Source organism: Rhinatrema bivittatum, chromosome 6 (genome assembly GCF_901001135.1).
Source record: "Rhinatrema bivittatum chromosome 6, aRhiBiv1.1, whole genome shotgun sequence".
In the NCBI taxonomy this organism is placed as follows: Eukaryota; Metazoa; Chordata; class Amphibia; order Gymnophiona; family Rhinatrematidae; genus Rhinatrema; species Rhinatrema bivittatum.
The window spans coordinates 215,363,038-215,379,352 of NC_042620.1; the positions used below are offsets into that span (position 1 = coordinate 215,363,038).

Consider the following 16,315-nt stretch of genomic DNA (forward strand, 5'->3'; position numbering starts at 1 on the left):
AGTACTCTTTTTACATCCAAACACCATAGGTCATCCCCAGGCGTACTCGCAATGTCCTCTGGAGAAAAGGCAGGAAGCTCCACTGATTGATTTACGTGAAAGGAGGATGCGACCTTTGGTAAAAAGGATGGTACTGTTTTAAGGGAAACACCTGAATCAGAAAAGCGAAGAAAAGGCTCCCTACAAGACAAGGCTTGTAGCTCAGACACTCTCCTGGCCGAGCAAATAGAGACTAGAAATACTGTCTTAAGAGTTAGGTCCTTAAGTGTGGCCTGCCAGAGGGGTTCGAAGGGCACCTTGCAAAGAATTCAAAGTACCAAATTAAGGCTCCACGACGGACGAGTGTCCTGGGCAGGCAGGTTCAAATGCTTGGTCCCTTTGAGGAATCGAACGGCATCCGGATGGGCCGCTACCGCGTAACCATCGACCCGCCCTAGGAGAGAACAGAGAGCCGCAACCTGTATCCACAAGGAATTGAAAGACAACCCTTTGGAGAGGCCATTCTGTAGGAAGGAGAGGACCTGGGACACCGGGGGCCTTGCGTGCCGGCACTGCAGACTCGGCACACATGTTCTCAAACACTCTCCATACCCGAATGTAAGCAAGAGAGGTGGAAGTCTTACATGCCCGCAACAAAGTGGATATAACTTCCTCCTTATAAGCCTTCTTCCTCAGTCGCCGCCGCTCAAAAGCCAGGCTACTAGACAAAAGTGATCCACCTGATCGAAAAATACGGGCCTTGCCGAAGGAGGTTTGGTAGGTGACCGAGGCGAAGAGGACCGTCCGACGCGAGGTTCACCAGATCCGTGAACCATGGTCTCCGGGGCCATTCTGGCGCCACAAGAATGACCGGCCCCATGTGAAGCTCTATCCTTCTTAGTACCTTGCCCACCAGCGGCCAGGGTGGGAACACGTAGAGGAGGACGTCACGAGGCCAGGGTAGGACTAGGGCATCCAACCCTTCCAAGCGGTGCTCCCTTCTGTGACTGAAGAATCTGGGAGCCTTCGCATTCCTCAGGATGACCATCAGGTCTAAGTGGGGAGTTCCCCACTTGCGCACGATAAGATTCATCGCCTCCTCGGACAACTCCCACTCTCCAGGGTCTAGATGTTGACGACTGAGGAAGTCGGCTTGAATATTCTCCTTCCCCACAATGTGGGAGGCTGCCAGTCGATCCAGATGGCACTCCGCCCAGGACAGCAGCTTGCTGGCTTCCAGTGCCACCAGAATACTCCTGGTGCCCCCCTGGCAATTGATGTAAGCTACTGTGGTGGCATTGACGGAGAGAACTCACACAGCTTTGTGACGGAGCAAGGGTAGGAAAGCCTTGAGTGCTAGACAGACCGCTCGGGCCTCCAGATGATTGATGTGCCACTGGGATTCGACCGGGGACCATTGCCCCTGGGTAGCCTAATGCTGACACACCGCTTCCCAGCCAGAGAGGCTGGCATCCGTAGTGACAGTGACCCACTGGGGTGTCTTCAGGGGCACCCCCTTCAGCAGGTGGGCGAGCGAGAGCCACCAGTGCATGCTGGCGATGGTAGAGTCGGAGAGGGGAAGAGGTGTTTGAAACTTCTCAGAGACCGGCTTCCAGCGGGATAGCAAAGCTTTCTGTAAAGGACGCATATGCACAAAAGCCCAAGGAACCAAATCTATAGTTGAAGCCATACAGCCCAGGACCTGGAGATAGTCCCAGACCGTGGGCACCGAGAGATAACAGATGTTGTACTTGATCCATGAGCTTGAGCGCCCGGGCCTCGGGCAGTAAAACCTTTCCCACGCGGGTGTCAAAGCGTGCTCCCAGGAATTCCAGGACCTGACAGGCTTGAGTTTGCTCTTGGAGAAGTTGACTATCCACTCGAGGGAGATGAGGACCGACAAGACCCTGTTGACTGCTATCGCACATAGCTTCTCCGATTTCGCCCAATGAGCCAGTCATCCAGGTAAGGATGGACTAGGACCCCCTCCCGGTGGAGGAAGGCCGCCACTACTAACATGACTTTGGTGAATGTGTGAGGAGCGGTGGTGAGACTAAACGGGAGCGCCCTAAACTGGAAGTGTCGCTCCAGGATGTTGAAACAAAGATATTTCTGGTGTTCCTGCCGGATCAGGATATGAAGGTAGGCCTCCGTCAAGTCAAGAGAAGCAAGGAATTTGCCTGAGCGAACTGCCGCTATGACCTCCCTCAGGGTCTCCATCCAAAAATGGGGAACCTTGAGCGCCTTGTTGACTCTCTTGAGGTCTAGGATTGGTCGAAAGGAGCCTTCCTTTTTGGGGATGACGAAGTAGATGAATACTGGCCAGACCCCTGTTCCTCCAGGGGGACTGGGACTATGGCACCGATCTCTTGAAGCCTGTGTAGAGTCTGGCACACCGCTATATGTTTCCAACTCCCGCAGGGAGAGATCAAGTAGCGGTCCAGGAGATCCCGAGTAAATTCTAAAGCGTAGCCTCTTTCGATTACCTCGAGGACCTACTAATCCGAAGTAATTTTGACCCATTCCTCGTGAAATAGGGACAGACATCCACCTAAGTTGGGAATGGAGGAATGGGCCGGCCGCATCTCATTGGGAGGACTTTGTGGCTGAACCTTGAAGGTGACCATCCTGGAATGGACGACGCCCACGAAAGGAATGAGACCATGATTGAGATCTAGTGGAGGTATTCCTTTGGGAGGCCCCCCCGCGACTTGTTGTACCTGCGCTGCCCCGGAAACGAGAGCGCAAAGGAAAAAAAAGACTTGGACTGTTTAGGGCGGTCCTCAGGTAGCTTATGAATCTTGTTATTGCCCAAAGATTTAATAAGCTGTTCCAGGTCCTCCCCAAAAAGCAACTTACCCTTAAAAGAGAGAGTGCCCAAATGTGATTTAAGAAGAGGAGTCTGCTGCCCAATTCCGCAGCCAGAGGAGTTGTCTGGCCGACACCGCTGAAACCATGACTCTGGTCTGCACCCTGAGAAGATCATAGAGGGCATCAGCCCCATATGCAACCGCGATCTCCAGCCGCTCCGCCTGTTCCGCCTCTGCAGCCGGGAGGTCCTGGGTGCTGAGTAGTTGTTGAACCCACCTGAGGATTGCCTGCTGTATGAGACTGCTATAGACTGTTGCTCAAACGTCGAGAGCTAAGATTTCAAAAATCCTCTTGAGATGAACCTCCAACTTCCGATCCTGAAGGTCCTTCAAGGCCATCGCTCCGACCACTGGGATGGTGGTTCTCTTTGTTACCACGGATACTGAAGCATCCACCTTAGGTACCTTGAGCATCTCTAGGCACTGGTCCGGGAGGGGATAGAGTTGTCCACTGCTCTGTCGACCCATAAGCCGGATTCAGGAGCTCCCTATTCCCGGAGTAGTAATTGCATTAGCATAGGATGAAAAGGAAAGGTACGTGGAGGGGCTCTCAAACCAGCCAGGGCAGGGTCTACTTTGCTAGAACCCGGGGTAGCCGATTTTTCCTCCAGAGGAGCATCTATGCCCAGCTCATCCAGAACAAAAGGTATAAGGGGGTCCAGCAACTCCCGCTGGAACAAGCGTAAGACCCGCAGGTCATCCCCCCTCGACCAGCGGATTTTGAGTGAGAGCATCGGAATCTGGATCAGGGTCTGGAATCTGAGGGGGAGGTGTAGGAGGGTCCGGTGGGTTTTGTCCCCCAGGTATGGTCCTAATCCGAGTGGTCCCCTGGGAGACCGGGGGCTGGGAGACCGGGTCCGCAGATACCCGGAGCACTTTGGCGGGTGGAGGGCCCATAGGAAGGTTCACAGGATCTGTGCAGGGTTCCTCCTGCTGCAGCAAGCTGGCCACACAAGCCTTGTGTAGCAAAAGAACAAAATCCATGGAGAAATGAGTGGGGGCTTTTCCTGGTCTTGAAGGAGGAGGTACCTCGTTCAGGGGGTCAGGGACCACATCAGAAGGACCCATGGGGTTTAAATTGGGGAAGGGGAGAGAAGAGGAAACTCCAAATCCCTTCCCCCCTCTGGTAAAGAAACAGGTTTGGTATCTGCTGACAAAATGTCAGCCGTTCCCGCGGTTTTCACGAATGGGGCCGGCCTGGCAGCACGCTTGCAAGCTCTGCCTCGAACAGCTGATTTCTCCTGCACTGCCGATAGCCCTTCCCCGCCGGGTAAACAGCTCGAGCAAACTCCCTCGCGGGAGAGCCTCGAGACAGGCTCTCCACAAGCTATGCAAAATGAAGACCTTGGTATGGTGGTGGGGGAGGGGGGCTGCCGCGGAAAAAAATAGCAAGGTCCCCTATTGCCTGGCTGTGAGCGGAAGAGAGAGTAAAAATAGCTCTGCTCCCCGCTCCTTCCCCCAAAGCTGCTTGTAGTTATCCAAGGTACTGAAAATTAAACAGTCCCCGGTGCAATCTTCTTTTTTTCTTTTTTTTTTTAAATCTTAAAGAAACAGCAGCTGAAAGAAAAATAGAGGAATAAACTTCTCTGTCAGCCAAAGACCCGAGGCATGAATCTTCTCAGGGGTCTCAATGGGGGAGGGACTGGACCACCAGTATCACCCCAGGGCCAAGCAATGGGCTACCGAGAAAGGGTCCTAGGCTGAAGTACTCAAGGGGACAGGGTCCCCCCTAGGCTCTAGTAAGAGCAAGGAGACAGGACTTGCTGCTCCTGCTGAATAAACTTTTTTTTTTAAACAGGTTGAGATTAAGAAATACTTGCTTGATCCTTTAAAATTAAAGAATGGAAGGAAGAGAAACTTTCCCAATCCAAGAAACTGCTACAAGAAGGGGAACCACAGGTTCTACCATCTGCATCTGCTGGAGACAGAGAAATACTGAAGGGACACAGGGGGAGCACTGTCCTGATATAGGATACCCTTTGAGTTTTTCTCAGTCTCCATCTACTGGACAGGAGGCTCTACCCACTGTCTGGACTGATCCAGGTACGTACAGGGAAACGATATTAGGTTCCACATTAGGATCTACCACCCAGGAAAAAGATTTAGGCATCATAGTGGATAATACATTGAAATCGTCAGCTCAGTGTGCTGCAGCAATCAAAAAAACAAACAGAATGTTAGGAATTATTAAGAAGGGAATGTGAATAAAATGGAAAATGTCATAATGCCTCTGAATCGCTCCATGATGAGACCACACCTTGAGGACTGTGCACAGTTCTGGTTACCGCATCTCAAAAAAGATATAGTTGCACTGGAGAAGGTACAGAGAAGGGCAACCAAAATGTTAAAGGGGATGGAACAGCTCCCCTATGAGGAAAGGCTAAAGAGGTTAGGGCTGTTCAGCTTGGAGAAGAGATGGCTGAGGGGGGATATGATAGAGGTCTTTAAAATCATGAGAGGTCTTGAACGAGTAAATGTGAATCGATTATTTACACTTTCGGATAATAGAAGGCCTAGGGGGCACTCCATGAAGTTTGCAAGTATCACATTTAAGACTAATCGGAGAAAATTCTTTTTCACTCAACGCACAATTAAGCTCTGGAATTTGTTGCCAGAGGATGTGGTTAGTGCAGTTAGTGTAGCTGGGTTTAAAAAAGGATTGGATAAGTTCTTGTAGAAGTCCATTACCTGCTATTAATCAAGTTGACTTAGGGAATGGCCTCTGCTATTACTAGCATCAGTAGCATGGGATCTTCTTAGTGTTTGGGTACTTGCCAGGTTCTTGTAGCCTGGTTTGGCCTCTGTTGGAAGCAGGATGCTGGGCTTAATGGACCCTTGGTCTGACCCAGCATGGCAATTTCTTATGTTCTTATGTACACATGTACTTTTATAAAATAAAGTGCATTATTTAGCATAGAACCTGTACAAGCATACATTTATATGCCTTATTTGATGTAGTATACATTTGTTATTTTTTTCTGTGGGTGTGCAGAGTTCATCAATATGCAAAATATTGAGGGTAAGGAATCCAAGGCATGTTTGGATGATTTCTTGATTTGGCCTTAGCTCTTCATCTCTATAGCTGGTATTTAATCAGACAGGGTGATGCCCTTCAGCCACCACAAGACACTCTTCTTTGTATTGTTATGGGCCCTGTGTATTAGAAAATATCTGGGTGTTTATTTTTAGGTGGCCTCCTTTGCTGTATCTACCGTACATACTCTATTTGGTGTAATTAATGTCTGGAGGGGAAGCAATGTTGGTGACTGCCCATGATAATGCGGATAAAGAAAACTAGGGAAATGAGGTCAATCAACTGAAAGTCATTGAACAGATTATTACTCTCCCTGCAGCTACTGAACCACGTCAATGCTTTACACAGCAAAGAGAAGATAAATATCCATGTCTAACCTCCGAGGAGCTTTTCTGACTCCTCCTGTGCACCTGCATTCTGCCCTGCTGCCTGGGGATTATACTCGATGGTGGAACGTGTCTGGTAGGCGTGCTGGCGCTTACGTGCGTCTTCTTAGAGCTCGTCCACTGCAGGTTTGGTTGATCATTCTGCAGTAACAGGAAAAGGATTAACAAAAAGTCCATATCTTTTATTTCAGCAGTTTAAGAATAAAATGGTCATTACCACACAACACAAATAATTTCTCTCAGCAGAAGTAGCACCAGATCAGATACACTAGTGATGAAAGAGAAAGGACCAACTTATTTACTAGTGGGAGAGGAGGAAGCAAGAAAATTTCATTTCACTATTCTTTTTGTTTTGGTTTACTTCTGATTCATTTCTTTTTGGGTTCTTTTCATTTTGTTTTTAAAGGGCATTAAAAGAATTTAGCGTGCATTAAAACAAACAAAAAAACAAAAAAAAAGAAATGGGAGCCAGAAGGCCCAAGTTAATGCCACAGTACCACATGCGTTTTTGAATTTGAAGGCTCCTGCCCATCTTGGGCTCTCTCCCCCCTCTCATATCATTAACTCTTCTAGTGGCCTTCCAATCTCCAAACCCAGGCCCCATGACTCACAACCCTTCCCTCAATTCCTCGAAGATGTATGGAATGCTCTAGAGCCCAAGCCCAAATCTGTACTGCTTCCTGGCATAGCAGATAAGAACCTGTGCCTCCTTGTTTGTTATGTACCACATTGCTACTGTGTTGTCTGTTGTATCAGCACAGTCTTGTTTGAGAGCAGTCTTTGAAGGCATAAAGGGCATATCTCATCGCTCGAAGTCCAAGAAGTTTATTTGATACTGCTTTTCGAGCATAGTCCACGTCCCTTGTGTTTGAAGGTTGTTGACGTGAGCTCCCCATCCAAGGTTGGAGGCATCTGTAGTCAGGATGACTTGCGGATTTGCCTGTTGGAATGGGAGACCAGCTTTCAATGCTGTTTGATTTGTCCACCAGTGGAGCGATAGGCGCAGCTGGTTGGTGATTTGAATTGTGTACGACAGTGGTTGGAAAGCTTGTAGCCATTGAGATTTCAAAGTCCATTGGGTTCTTCTCATGGCTAATTTTGCCATAGGAGTGACATGTACTGTTGCAGCCATGTGTCCAAGCAGCACCAGAATTGATGGGTGGATGCGAACTGGTGATGAATTATAATGTTCGCCAAGCACGCCAGATTGTTGGCACGGTCGCTTGGAAGAGAAGCTTTCGCCACTGTGGTGTCGAGGTCTGCTCCAATGAATGTAAGGAGTTGAGAAGGCTCGATGTGGGATTTTAGATAATTGAGAAATCCCAGAAGGTGCAATAGTGTTATTGTGTTTTTCAAGGCAGAGAGAGCTCCCTGTCTGAATGGACTCCTGATTAACCAATCGTCTAGGTATGGAAAAACATGAATACTGTTTTTTCTTAGATGTGTGGCCACCACTGCTAGGCATTTTGTGAATACTCGAGGGGCAGAGGCTAGGCCGAATGGTAGGACTCGATACTGGTAATGATTCTTTCCCACTACGAATCGTAGGTACTTGCAATGTTGTATGGAAATTGGTATGTGAGCATAAGCATCTTGAAGATCTCCCCTTTGAAGCAATGGAAGGATGGTTCCCAGGGATACCATTCGAAATTTTTCTTTGTGAAGAAATTTTTTGAGATTGCGCAGGTCTAAGATAGGACAAAGGCCACCTGTTTTCTTTGGAATGAGGAAATAGCGGGAGTAGAACCCTGTCCCTTGTTGAGACCGGGGAACTGGTTCGATGGCCCTGGCGGTCAGCAAAGTAGAGAGTTCTACTTGGAGTTGAGGTGTGATGACTATGTTTGTCCAAAGTGGAATGGGAGGAGAATGTGGGGGTATTGTTTTGAATTTTAGGCGATATCCCCGATTTAGTATGGCTAATACCCATTGGTCTTTTGGATGAGACTCCATTGATGTTGGAAATAATGAAGTCGACCTCCGACTGGTAGGGAGGGCATAGAGTTTAGAAAGAGGCTGCTGTTCTCTTGGCTCGGTTCAAAAACCCGCCTCTGGTCCAGTTTGGTGTGGTGGCTGGGTTTTTTGTTGTTTCGGCTGACGTGGACGTCCTCTCTGTGAGGGACGGTACTGACGTGCTGAAGAGGCAGGTGGGTAATACCTTCTAGGTCTATAGAAGGGTCGCCTCGTGTCCCTGCGAGTTGGCCGTCTTAGGGAGGATGGTTGGTCTGCTGGCAATTTGGAGAGCTGTCGGAGTGTCTCATGATGGTCTTTCAACTGACCTACACGCCCAGCCCTCCAAGGAACACTCCATGCCCAATCTATTAAATCTTTTAAACTCTCCTCCACTATTAACAGAGCCTTTTCTCTTGCCAGCCCCACCATATGGAACTCACTGCCCCATGATATCCGCATAGAGACCTATACCCCCACTTTCAAAAAGAAACTTAAAACCTGGCTCTTTCAGCAAGCCTACTCCATCTCACCCCCTAATACATAAAACCCCCCTATGAATGTTATACTGATATCTTGGTATGAACGCCTTTATGTCTGCTGATCTTGTACTTTGCACTATCATGTATATAGTTATATTCCATAGCATCTACCCATTGATGCCTGTTATATGTATGGGCTCCTCCCATAAATTATTTATATGTTGCCTAGTTCATCATATTATATTATGTTATCTGTTATATGTACGGGCACTGCCCAATGGTTTTTTGTTCACTGTGAACCGATACGATGTGCGAACGGATATCGGTATAAAAGAAATGTTAAATAATAAATAAATAAATAATACTGTAGCTTGGATCTTTTCCCCGAAAAGATTGTCTCCAACACAAGGAAGATCTGCTAGCCTTTCCTGGACGTCCTGTCTGAGGTCCAAGGCCTTGAGCCAGATCCATCTTCTCGCATTTATTGCAGAGGCAGATAGACGAGTTGATTTTTCGAACACGTCATAAGCTGCTCTCACCTCGTGTTTGCCAGATTCCAATCCTTTTTCAACTAATGTAGCCAAAGGTAGTTGATGTTGCAGTGGGAGGTTATCCACAATACCCTGTACTTGTTTCTACAAGTTTCTTTGGTATTGTGTCATATACAGCTGGTATGCTGCAATGCGTGCTACCAGCATGGAACCTTGATAGACTTTCTTCCCTAAGGTATCTAAGAAGCGTTGCTCCTTCCCTGGTGGAACAGATGAATGAGGTTTTTGTTTTCGGGCCTTCTTCTGAGCTGATTCTACAACTACCGAATGGTGAGGTAGTTGGGGTTTCTGGTACCCTGGAGCATGCTGCACTAGTAAGTGGCATCTGTTCTCCAATTTACTGCTGGGTCTGAGCAGGGATGTTCCCACATTCGTTGTTGTAGTTCCAAAAGGACTTCATGGATTGGGATAGCCATTATTTCCTTCGGTGCATCCACGAAATGCAGGACGTCTAGGGCCTTATGTCTGGCATCCTCCTTTGTGATCAATTCAAAAGGAATTGTATCTGCCATTTCTTTATTAAAATTTGTAAATGACAAATCTTCTGGAGGGGATTTCTTTCTCTCCTCTGGTGGAGAGGGCTCTGATTGCAGTTCCTCTGACTCCGTGTCCATGTCAACATCCTTCCAAAGAGTATATTGATGATGATAAGGGGAGTCAGAGTCCTCTGGTTGTATATGATGCTTTGATTTAAACACAGCTTTTGTTGGTATGTGTTTTGGCATCGATGGGGAATCTATGGGCCTCGATGGCATTGGTGGAAATCGATTCCGTGTATCCCCCAATGGACCTGGATGTATTGGCATCGATGGATCCTTGAAAGGCATTGATGGATCCTTGAAAGGCATCGAGGGTGTCTTCGGAACTCGATGCCGATGAAGCCCCAATGGTCCTGGGGCAGAATCAGAGTCTCCACCGTCCTCATCCGATGATCCGGGAATCGGGATGGCTGGAGCCACCGGTGGGAGTATCGGCATCGATGGTTGTATCAATGGAATCAGTGCCATCGGTGTCGAAGGAAAATCTCCTATCAAGGCATCGAGTTTATTCAGCAAAAGCTGAAAAATTGATTGGTCCAATGCCGATGCCAGTGCCGATACCGATGGTACTGTCGGAGGCTGTAGATTCCTTAAAGCCTCGACGACGGCTTGTTGGACTAAATTAGTCACCTCTTCCCTTGAAATCGGGGCAGTGTCCACTGCCACTGGAGAAGGTACTGCTGGCGCTATTGGCACTTCCACGATGATTCGTGGTGGCACATCCTCTGACACTGAGCCTGGTGGAGAGCGCTGCGGTTCCTCGTGTACAGCTGGAGGAGTTGGCTCTAGTATACGGACCTTCTTTGGCATCGGTTCGATGGATTTCAATCCTGACGTCGATGCTTTGCTATCCGATGGGTCGATGGATCGGTGGCAATGCCGCTTCTTTTCTCAATGACCCTTCGATGCTGAAGAAGATGCTATCGAGGATATCGATGGTGCCGGTGATGGACGGTCATCAGTTCGTTTCTCACCTCGATGTTTAGTTACCGAGGGAGGTGTTACCCTTGGGGACGACATCGACGATGCCGATGGAATCTTTTTAAACAATTCTTCCATCTTATCCAAACGGGCACGCCTGCCCTTCGGTGTCATCTGGGCACAGGTTGAGCAAGCCCGGACGTCATGGCCTGATCCCAGGCACAGAACACATAACATAATGTGGGTCAGTAATGGACATAGTCTGGTTACAATCCGGACATTTTTTTAAGCCGGAGGCCATGATAAAGTTGTGGCCTAATAACGGTCGATGACCGGCGGGAATCGATAGTGAGGTGACCGGAATCGACCAAAAACTAACCAAAATATGTACTCATCAAGACTATGTCGAAGGGAGACCCAATTATGAAGAAAATGTGACTGAAAATGTGACTGAAAAAGTTTTCTTCCCTTGAGAAATATGAGGGAATTTATTTCCAGAGCTCCTGATCTGCTTTGCTACAGCAAGGCGGAAAAAAAGAGACTGAAGGGAGACCCCTGTGGCTGAGAATATCATGGCATGCTGGGCATGCTCAGTAGGCCCACAGTGCCAGCCAAAAGTTTCTAAAAACTTTTGACAGAAGTTTTCCCTTACCAGGGCTCCATCTGAAGATGTCACCCATATGTGAGGACTATCATCCTGCTTGTCCTGGGATATAGAAAAGGTGGAAATGGTTTAGTTTTGGTCAGGAAGGTCTGTCAATTTTTCGCCGATTCCTTCGAAACTAAAACTGTAGGCCCTGCTCTTCACTCTGTAGGGGTTGCTTTAAAAAGCAGCGGAGCATCTTTTACCTTCCTCCCCAGGGCATAGGCACATCAGCTCTGCAGTGTGCCCAGACCGAGCTGGAAGACCTGAAACCGAATCTCCTGCGCCTCAGTACTAGGACAAGGCCACAGGACCAGCTGCAGATAAAATTAGTTCCTCTGCTACTTAACGGGGCTCAGCTGGTGTCAGAGCATAGCCAGACTCCTCAACTCAGATTTCCCACCTCTGTTAAACATTTCAAGCGCCTTCACTTTTTTTGTTTAGTGTGAGATGCTGGCTAGCTGATGCCCCAGAGGTGAAGTGATTTCCTTTAACAATTAATCTACAAATGGCTTGCAAATAATGAGCTATTAAGAAGTATAATTAAAATGCTAAAAATGAAAAGCTTCTTAAAATGTTCTTTCCCAGTCTCATGTTCACCTCCAGTGAAAAGTCCTCACCCTCTGTATAGTATGTGATGGTTTTCTCTTCTTCTCAAGAGTATAAAGATGAACTTCCATATCACCTTTTGCAGCTCGACATTGTTCCTGGACCCTAAGAATAAACCACAAATAGAACAAGTTAATGGAAGCAAAAATGTAATATCTATAACAACTATAAAAGCACAAAAAACCTTAAAGCACTTTTGGGAAAGTCATGCAGAATAACGAGCGTACTTAGACAAAAGAATATTGGCTTTTACCTGCTCATTTCCATTCCTGTATACCTCAGATCAGTCCAGTCAAGTTGGTTTTGCATGCCTAACAGCAGATGCGGGCAGAGAATAAAACTTTGAAGGACTGATACATATCCATTAGTGCCAACTGCAGTCCCTCAGTATTGACCTGTACCCAAGCCAAGGAGTAGATTCCATCCCCTTTTTCAAGGCAAACAGGTAACTCAGAGTTGGAACCCCCTGAACTGGAGCTTCCCATACTTCCAGAAACAAACGCTGATAACCATTTACTCAAAACTCATCAACTTAGTCACAGTTTGTAAATTTTCTGATACAAGGTTTACAAAGTACCAGGCCATTCAGTCGTTCGCAGCAAAGGGGACAGGTCTCTGGACTGATCTGTGGTGTTACAGGAATGGAAAACTAGCAGTAAGAACCAATTTCTTTTCCTGTCTATACCCAGATCAGTCCAGAACAAGAGGGATTACCCAAGCACCCCTAGACTGGGCGGGAACCCAAAAAGACCCATGCACAGAATACTCTCACCAAATGTCACATCTTCCCTGCGCCCGATCATCCAATCGGTAATGCTTGGTGAAAGTATGAAGCGGGGACCACGCCGCTGCCCTACATATTCTTGAGGGAGACACAAAGTGACACTCCAGCTAGGAGGCTGCCTGCACCCTATGTAGAATGTGCTCACAGACCTACCGAATTTCACGACCTTTACAAATATAAGCCGAACAAATGGTCTCCTTCAGCCAACGAGAGATCATGGTTTAGAGGCTTTATCTCCTTTCTTTGTGCTCCCGAACAACACAAACAGGTGATCCGACCACTGAAAACTGTTAGTGACTTAAAGATAATGCAACAGAGTCTGACGCACATCCAAAAGATGAAGCTCCTTTTCCTGCAGGGACTCCCTAGACCACTCCAGAAAAGCTGTAAGTTCTACTGTCTGATTCATATGAAAGGAGAAAATCATCTTCGGTAAAAAGGAGAGTACCATTTTCAACATCACCCTGTCAATAGAAATACACAAGAAAGGGTCCCTGCAAGATAGAGCCTAAAGCTCCAAAATCTGTCTGGCTGAATATATGGCTACCAGAAAAACAGCCTTCAATGTCAGGTCCTTAAACAACTCTCCTCTTAAAGGCTCAAAAGGAGCCCCACACAGCACTCGCAGAACTAAGCTGAGGTTCCAATCTGGACATAACTTCTGAACTGGAGGACACAAATGCTTGATTCCCTTCAGGAATTGAATGACATCAGGATGAGAGTCCAAAGACCTCTCCTGCACTTGCCCCTAAGGCAACCCAAGGCTGAAACCTGAATGTGGAGCAAGCTATAAGCTAGCCCCTTAGACAATCCCTGCTGCAAGAAGGCTAAGATGTGAGGAACATCCATATTTAGGGGGTCCAGGCTCTGTTGTAGACACCAAGACTCAAACACCTTCCAGACCCTTACATACGCCAGAGAGATAGGCGGCCATCTAGCCTGGAGCAATGTGGAAATGACTGATTCCGATATCCTTTCAGGCGCAACCACCACCTCTCAAAAACCAAGCCACGAGAGAAATGTGATCCTCCTGATCTGAAAATATGGGTCCTTGTCGAAGGAACCCTGGCAGGTGAGCCAACCTGAGGAACCCGTCTATCACGAGATACACCTGAGGAGCTCATCTATCACGAGATACACCAGATCCACAAACCAGGCGGATGTGGCCACTCCGGCACCACCAGCAACACCTTCCCTGGATACGACTCTATGTGCCGTAAGTCTCAACCGATGAGTGGTCAAGGAGGAAACACATATAATATCTATAACAACTATAAAAGCGCAAAAAACCTTAAAGCACTTTTGGGAAAGTCATGCAGAATAACGAGCGTACTTAGACAAAAGAATATTGGACTCCCATCGGCCATGGGCACACTAGAGCATCTAGCTCCTCCAACCAGACTTCCCTTCTGTGACTGAAAAATCTTGCTGCCTTCGCATTTGCACGCGTTGCCATGAGATCCAACTGGGGAATGCTCCATTCCCCTGGGTATAGCTATTGTCTGCTGAGGAAATCCGCTTGAACATTGTCCACTCCCGCGACGTAAGATGCCGCTATTCCTTGAGGTGATGTTCTGCCCAATTAAACAATTGCAGAGCCTCCAGAGCCACCATGTGACTCTTCGTCCCTTGACAATTGATGTACACCACCATTATCGCATTATCCGAGAAAATTCTCACCATCTGGCCCTTGACCCAAGGTAGAAATGCCTCCAGGGACCTGCGAGCCACCCTTGTCTCCAGGCTACTGAAAGACCAGGACACCTCTGCTGTTGCCTAAAGACCTTGGGCAGACCGACCCTGACACACTAACCACCAATCCTTGAGGTTGGCATCTGTGATCACTACCATCCAATCCGGGACCTCCAGAGCCACTCTCTTCTCCAAGTTATGGCAGGAGAGCAACCACGAGAGACTGGACCTGGATTCTCCTAGAAGAGGTAAACATAGGTGATACTCCTCAGACAACAGATTCCATCTGGCAAGAGCACCTTCTGCAAAGGCCCATGGAACCAAGTCCAATGTGAAAGCCATGGAGCCCAAGACCTGCAAATAATCCCAGACTTTTGGCATCAGCAGATGGAGCAGGCGCATCACCTGTGCCTGCAACCTCGACACACAGCCCATGGTTAGGAACACCCTGTCTTTCTTGGTATTGAATCATACTTCCAGATACTCCAATGACTGGGTTGGAACCAAACCTTGGGTATTCAATCTTTTCATCACTCGCAGGATGAATCGACCACACTCCTCCTCCGTCTTTGCCCGAATGAGCTAATCGTACAGATATGGATGAACCAAAATCCCCTCTCGCCTCAAGGCTGCCACCGCCACCACCACTACCATCACCTTCGTGAAGGTTTGGGGTACCATGGCCAAGCCGAAGGGGAGAGCCCGAAACTGAAAATACTGTCTCAGCACCATGAACCATAGAAACTTCTGATGGACCCTTCAAATGGGAATATGGAGGTAAGACTGTCAGGTCCAATGACGCCAGGAACTTGCCTCTGTGGACAGCTGCTATAACTGTGCACAACATCTCCATATGAAAACGTGGAACCCATAAGGCTATGTTCACCTTTTGCTAATCTAGAATGGGCCTGAAGGCGCCCTCCTTTTTGGGAACCACAAAATAAATGGAGTACCTCCTCTGCCCTGCTCGGACAGCGGGAGTGGAACTATTGCGTTTAACTTTAGCAACCTCTGTTGAGTCCCCCTCACTGCTTCCTGCTTGCTTGAAGATGAGCAGTGGGACTCCAGAAAGGCTTCCTTGACAATGCATGAAAATTTTAATGCATAGTCATTCTCTTACCACCTCCAGGACCCACTGGTCCGTGGTAATCTTGGCCCACTCCTCGTGAAAGCGGGACAACCTGCTCCCTACCACTTCCATGGAGGAATGGGCGTCCCTGGCTTCATTGTGCTGATTTTCCTCCTCCAGTCCCCTGACCAGCGACATCCCTGGAGGATCTGCAGTTACTCCAAAAGGGCTGCTGTCTTCCCAAAGACTGCTTCGGTCCCAAAGCTGAGGAACTCTTGCCTGAGCGGAACTGTCACATATCACGAAAATGGGACCGGGAAGGGAAAATCTTCTTGCCACTCCTCTTATCTTCAGGCAACCTATTCCCTTTAGACTCCCCCAAAGTCTTCATCAACTGATCCAACTCCTCCCAAACAGGAGATTCCCTTTAAAAGGGACATTACACAACTGTGATTTGAACCTTAAGTCAGCCGACCAATTACGCAACCAGAGAAGACTATGTGCTGCCACTGCCAAGGCCATGCTCCTGGCTGAAGTACGCACCAAGTCATACAGCGCATCTGCCACATAAGCCACTCCAGCTGCTAGACGCGCAGACTGCATGGCGCTGAACGCCCCGGTTGAGGCCTGTTCCTGAGCTTTCTGAACCCAGCACAAACAGGCCTTCTGCATCATACTGCCACAAACCAACGCCCGAAGGCTCAAGGCAGAAATCTCAAACATCCACTTTAACTGAATCTCCAATATGCAGTCCTGTACATACTTCAGAACGAATGAACCTGCCACTGGAATCGTTGTCTTTTTGTAAC

At 48.0% G+C, this 16,315-nt stretch overlaps 1 protein-coding gene across 1 annotated transcript in view; it reads right to left on the reverse strand.

Annotated features, from left to right (window-relative positions):
- Positions 1 to 16,315, reverse strand: part of BRWD3 (bromodomain and WD repeat domain containing 3) — a 278,367-nt gene that overhangs the window by 175,262 nt on the left and 86,790 nt on the right. The window contains exons 20-22 of the mRNA XM_029607930.1: positions 11,953 to 12,066; positions 11,619 to 11,646; positions 6,261 to 6,410 (exon numbers count right to left, since the gene is read on the reverse strand). Of these exons, the coding sequence (XP_029463790.1) occupies positions 6,261 to 6,410; positions 11,619 to 11,646; positions 11,953 to 12,066 (292 nt within the window). The remainder of the gene's footprint in view (positions 1 to 6,260; positions 6,411 to 11,618; positions 11,647 to 11,952; positions 12,067 to 16,315) is intronic.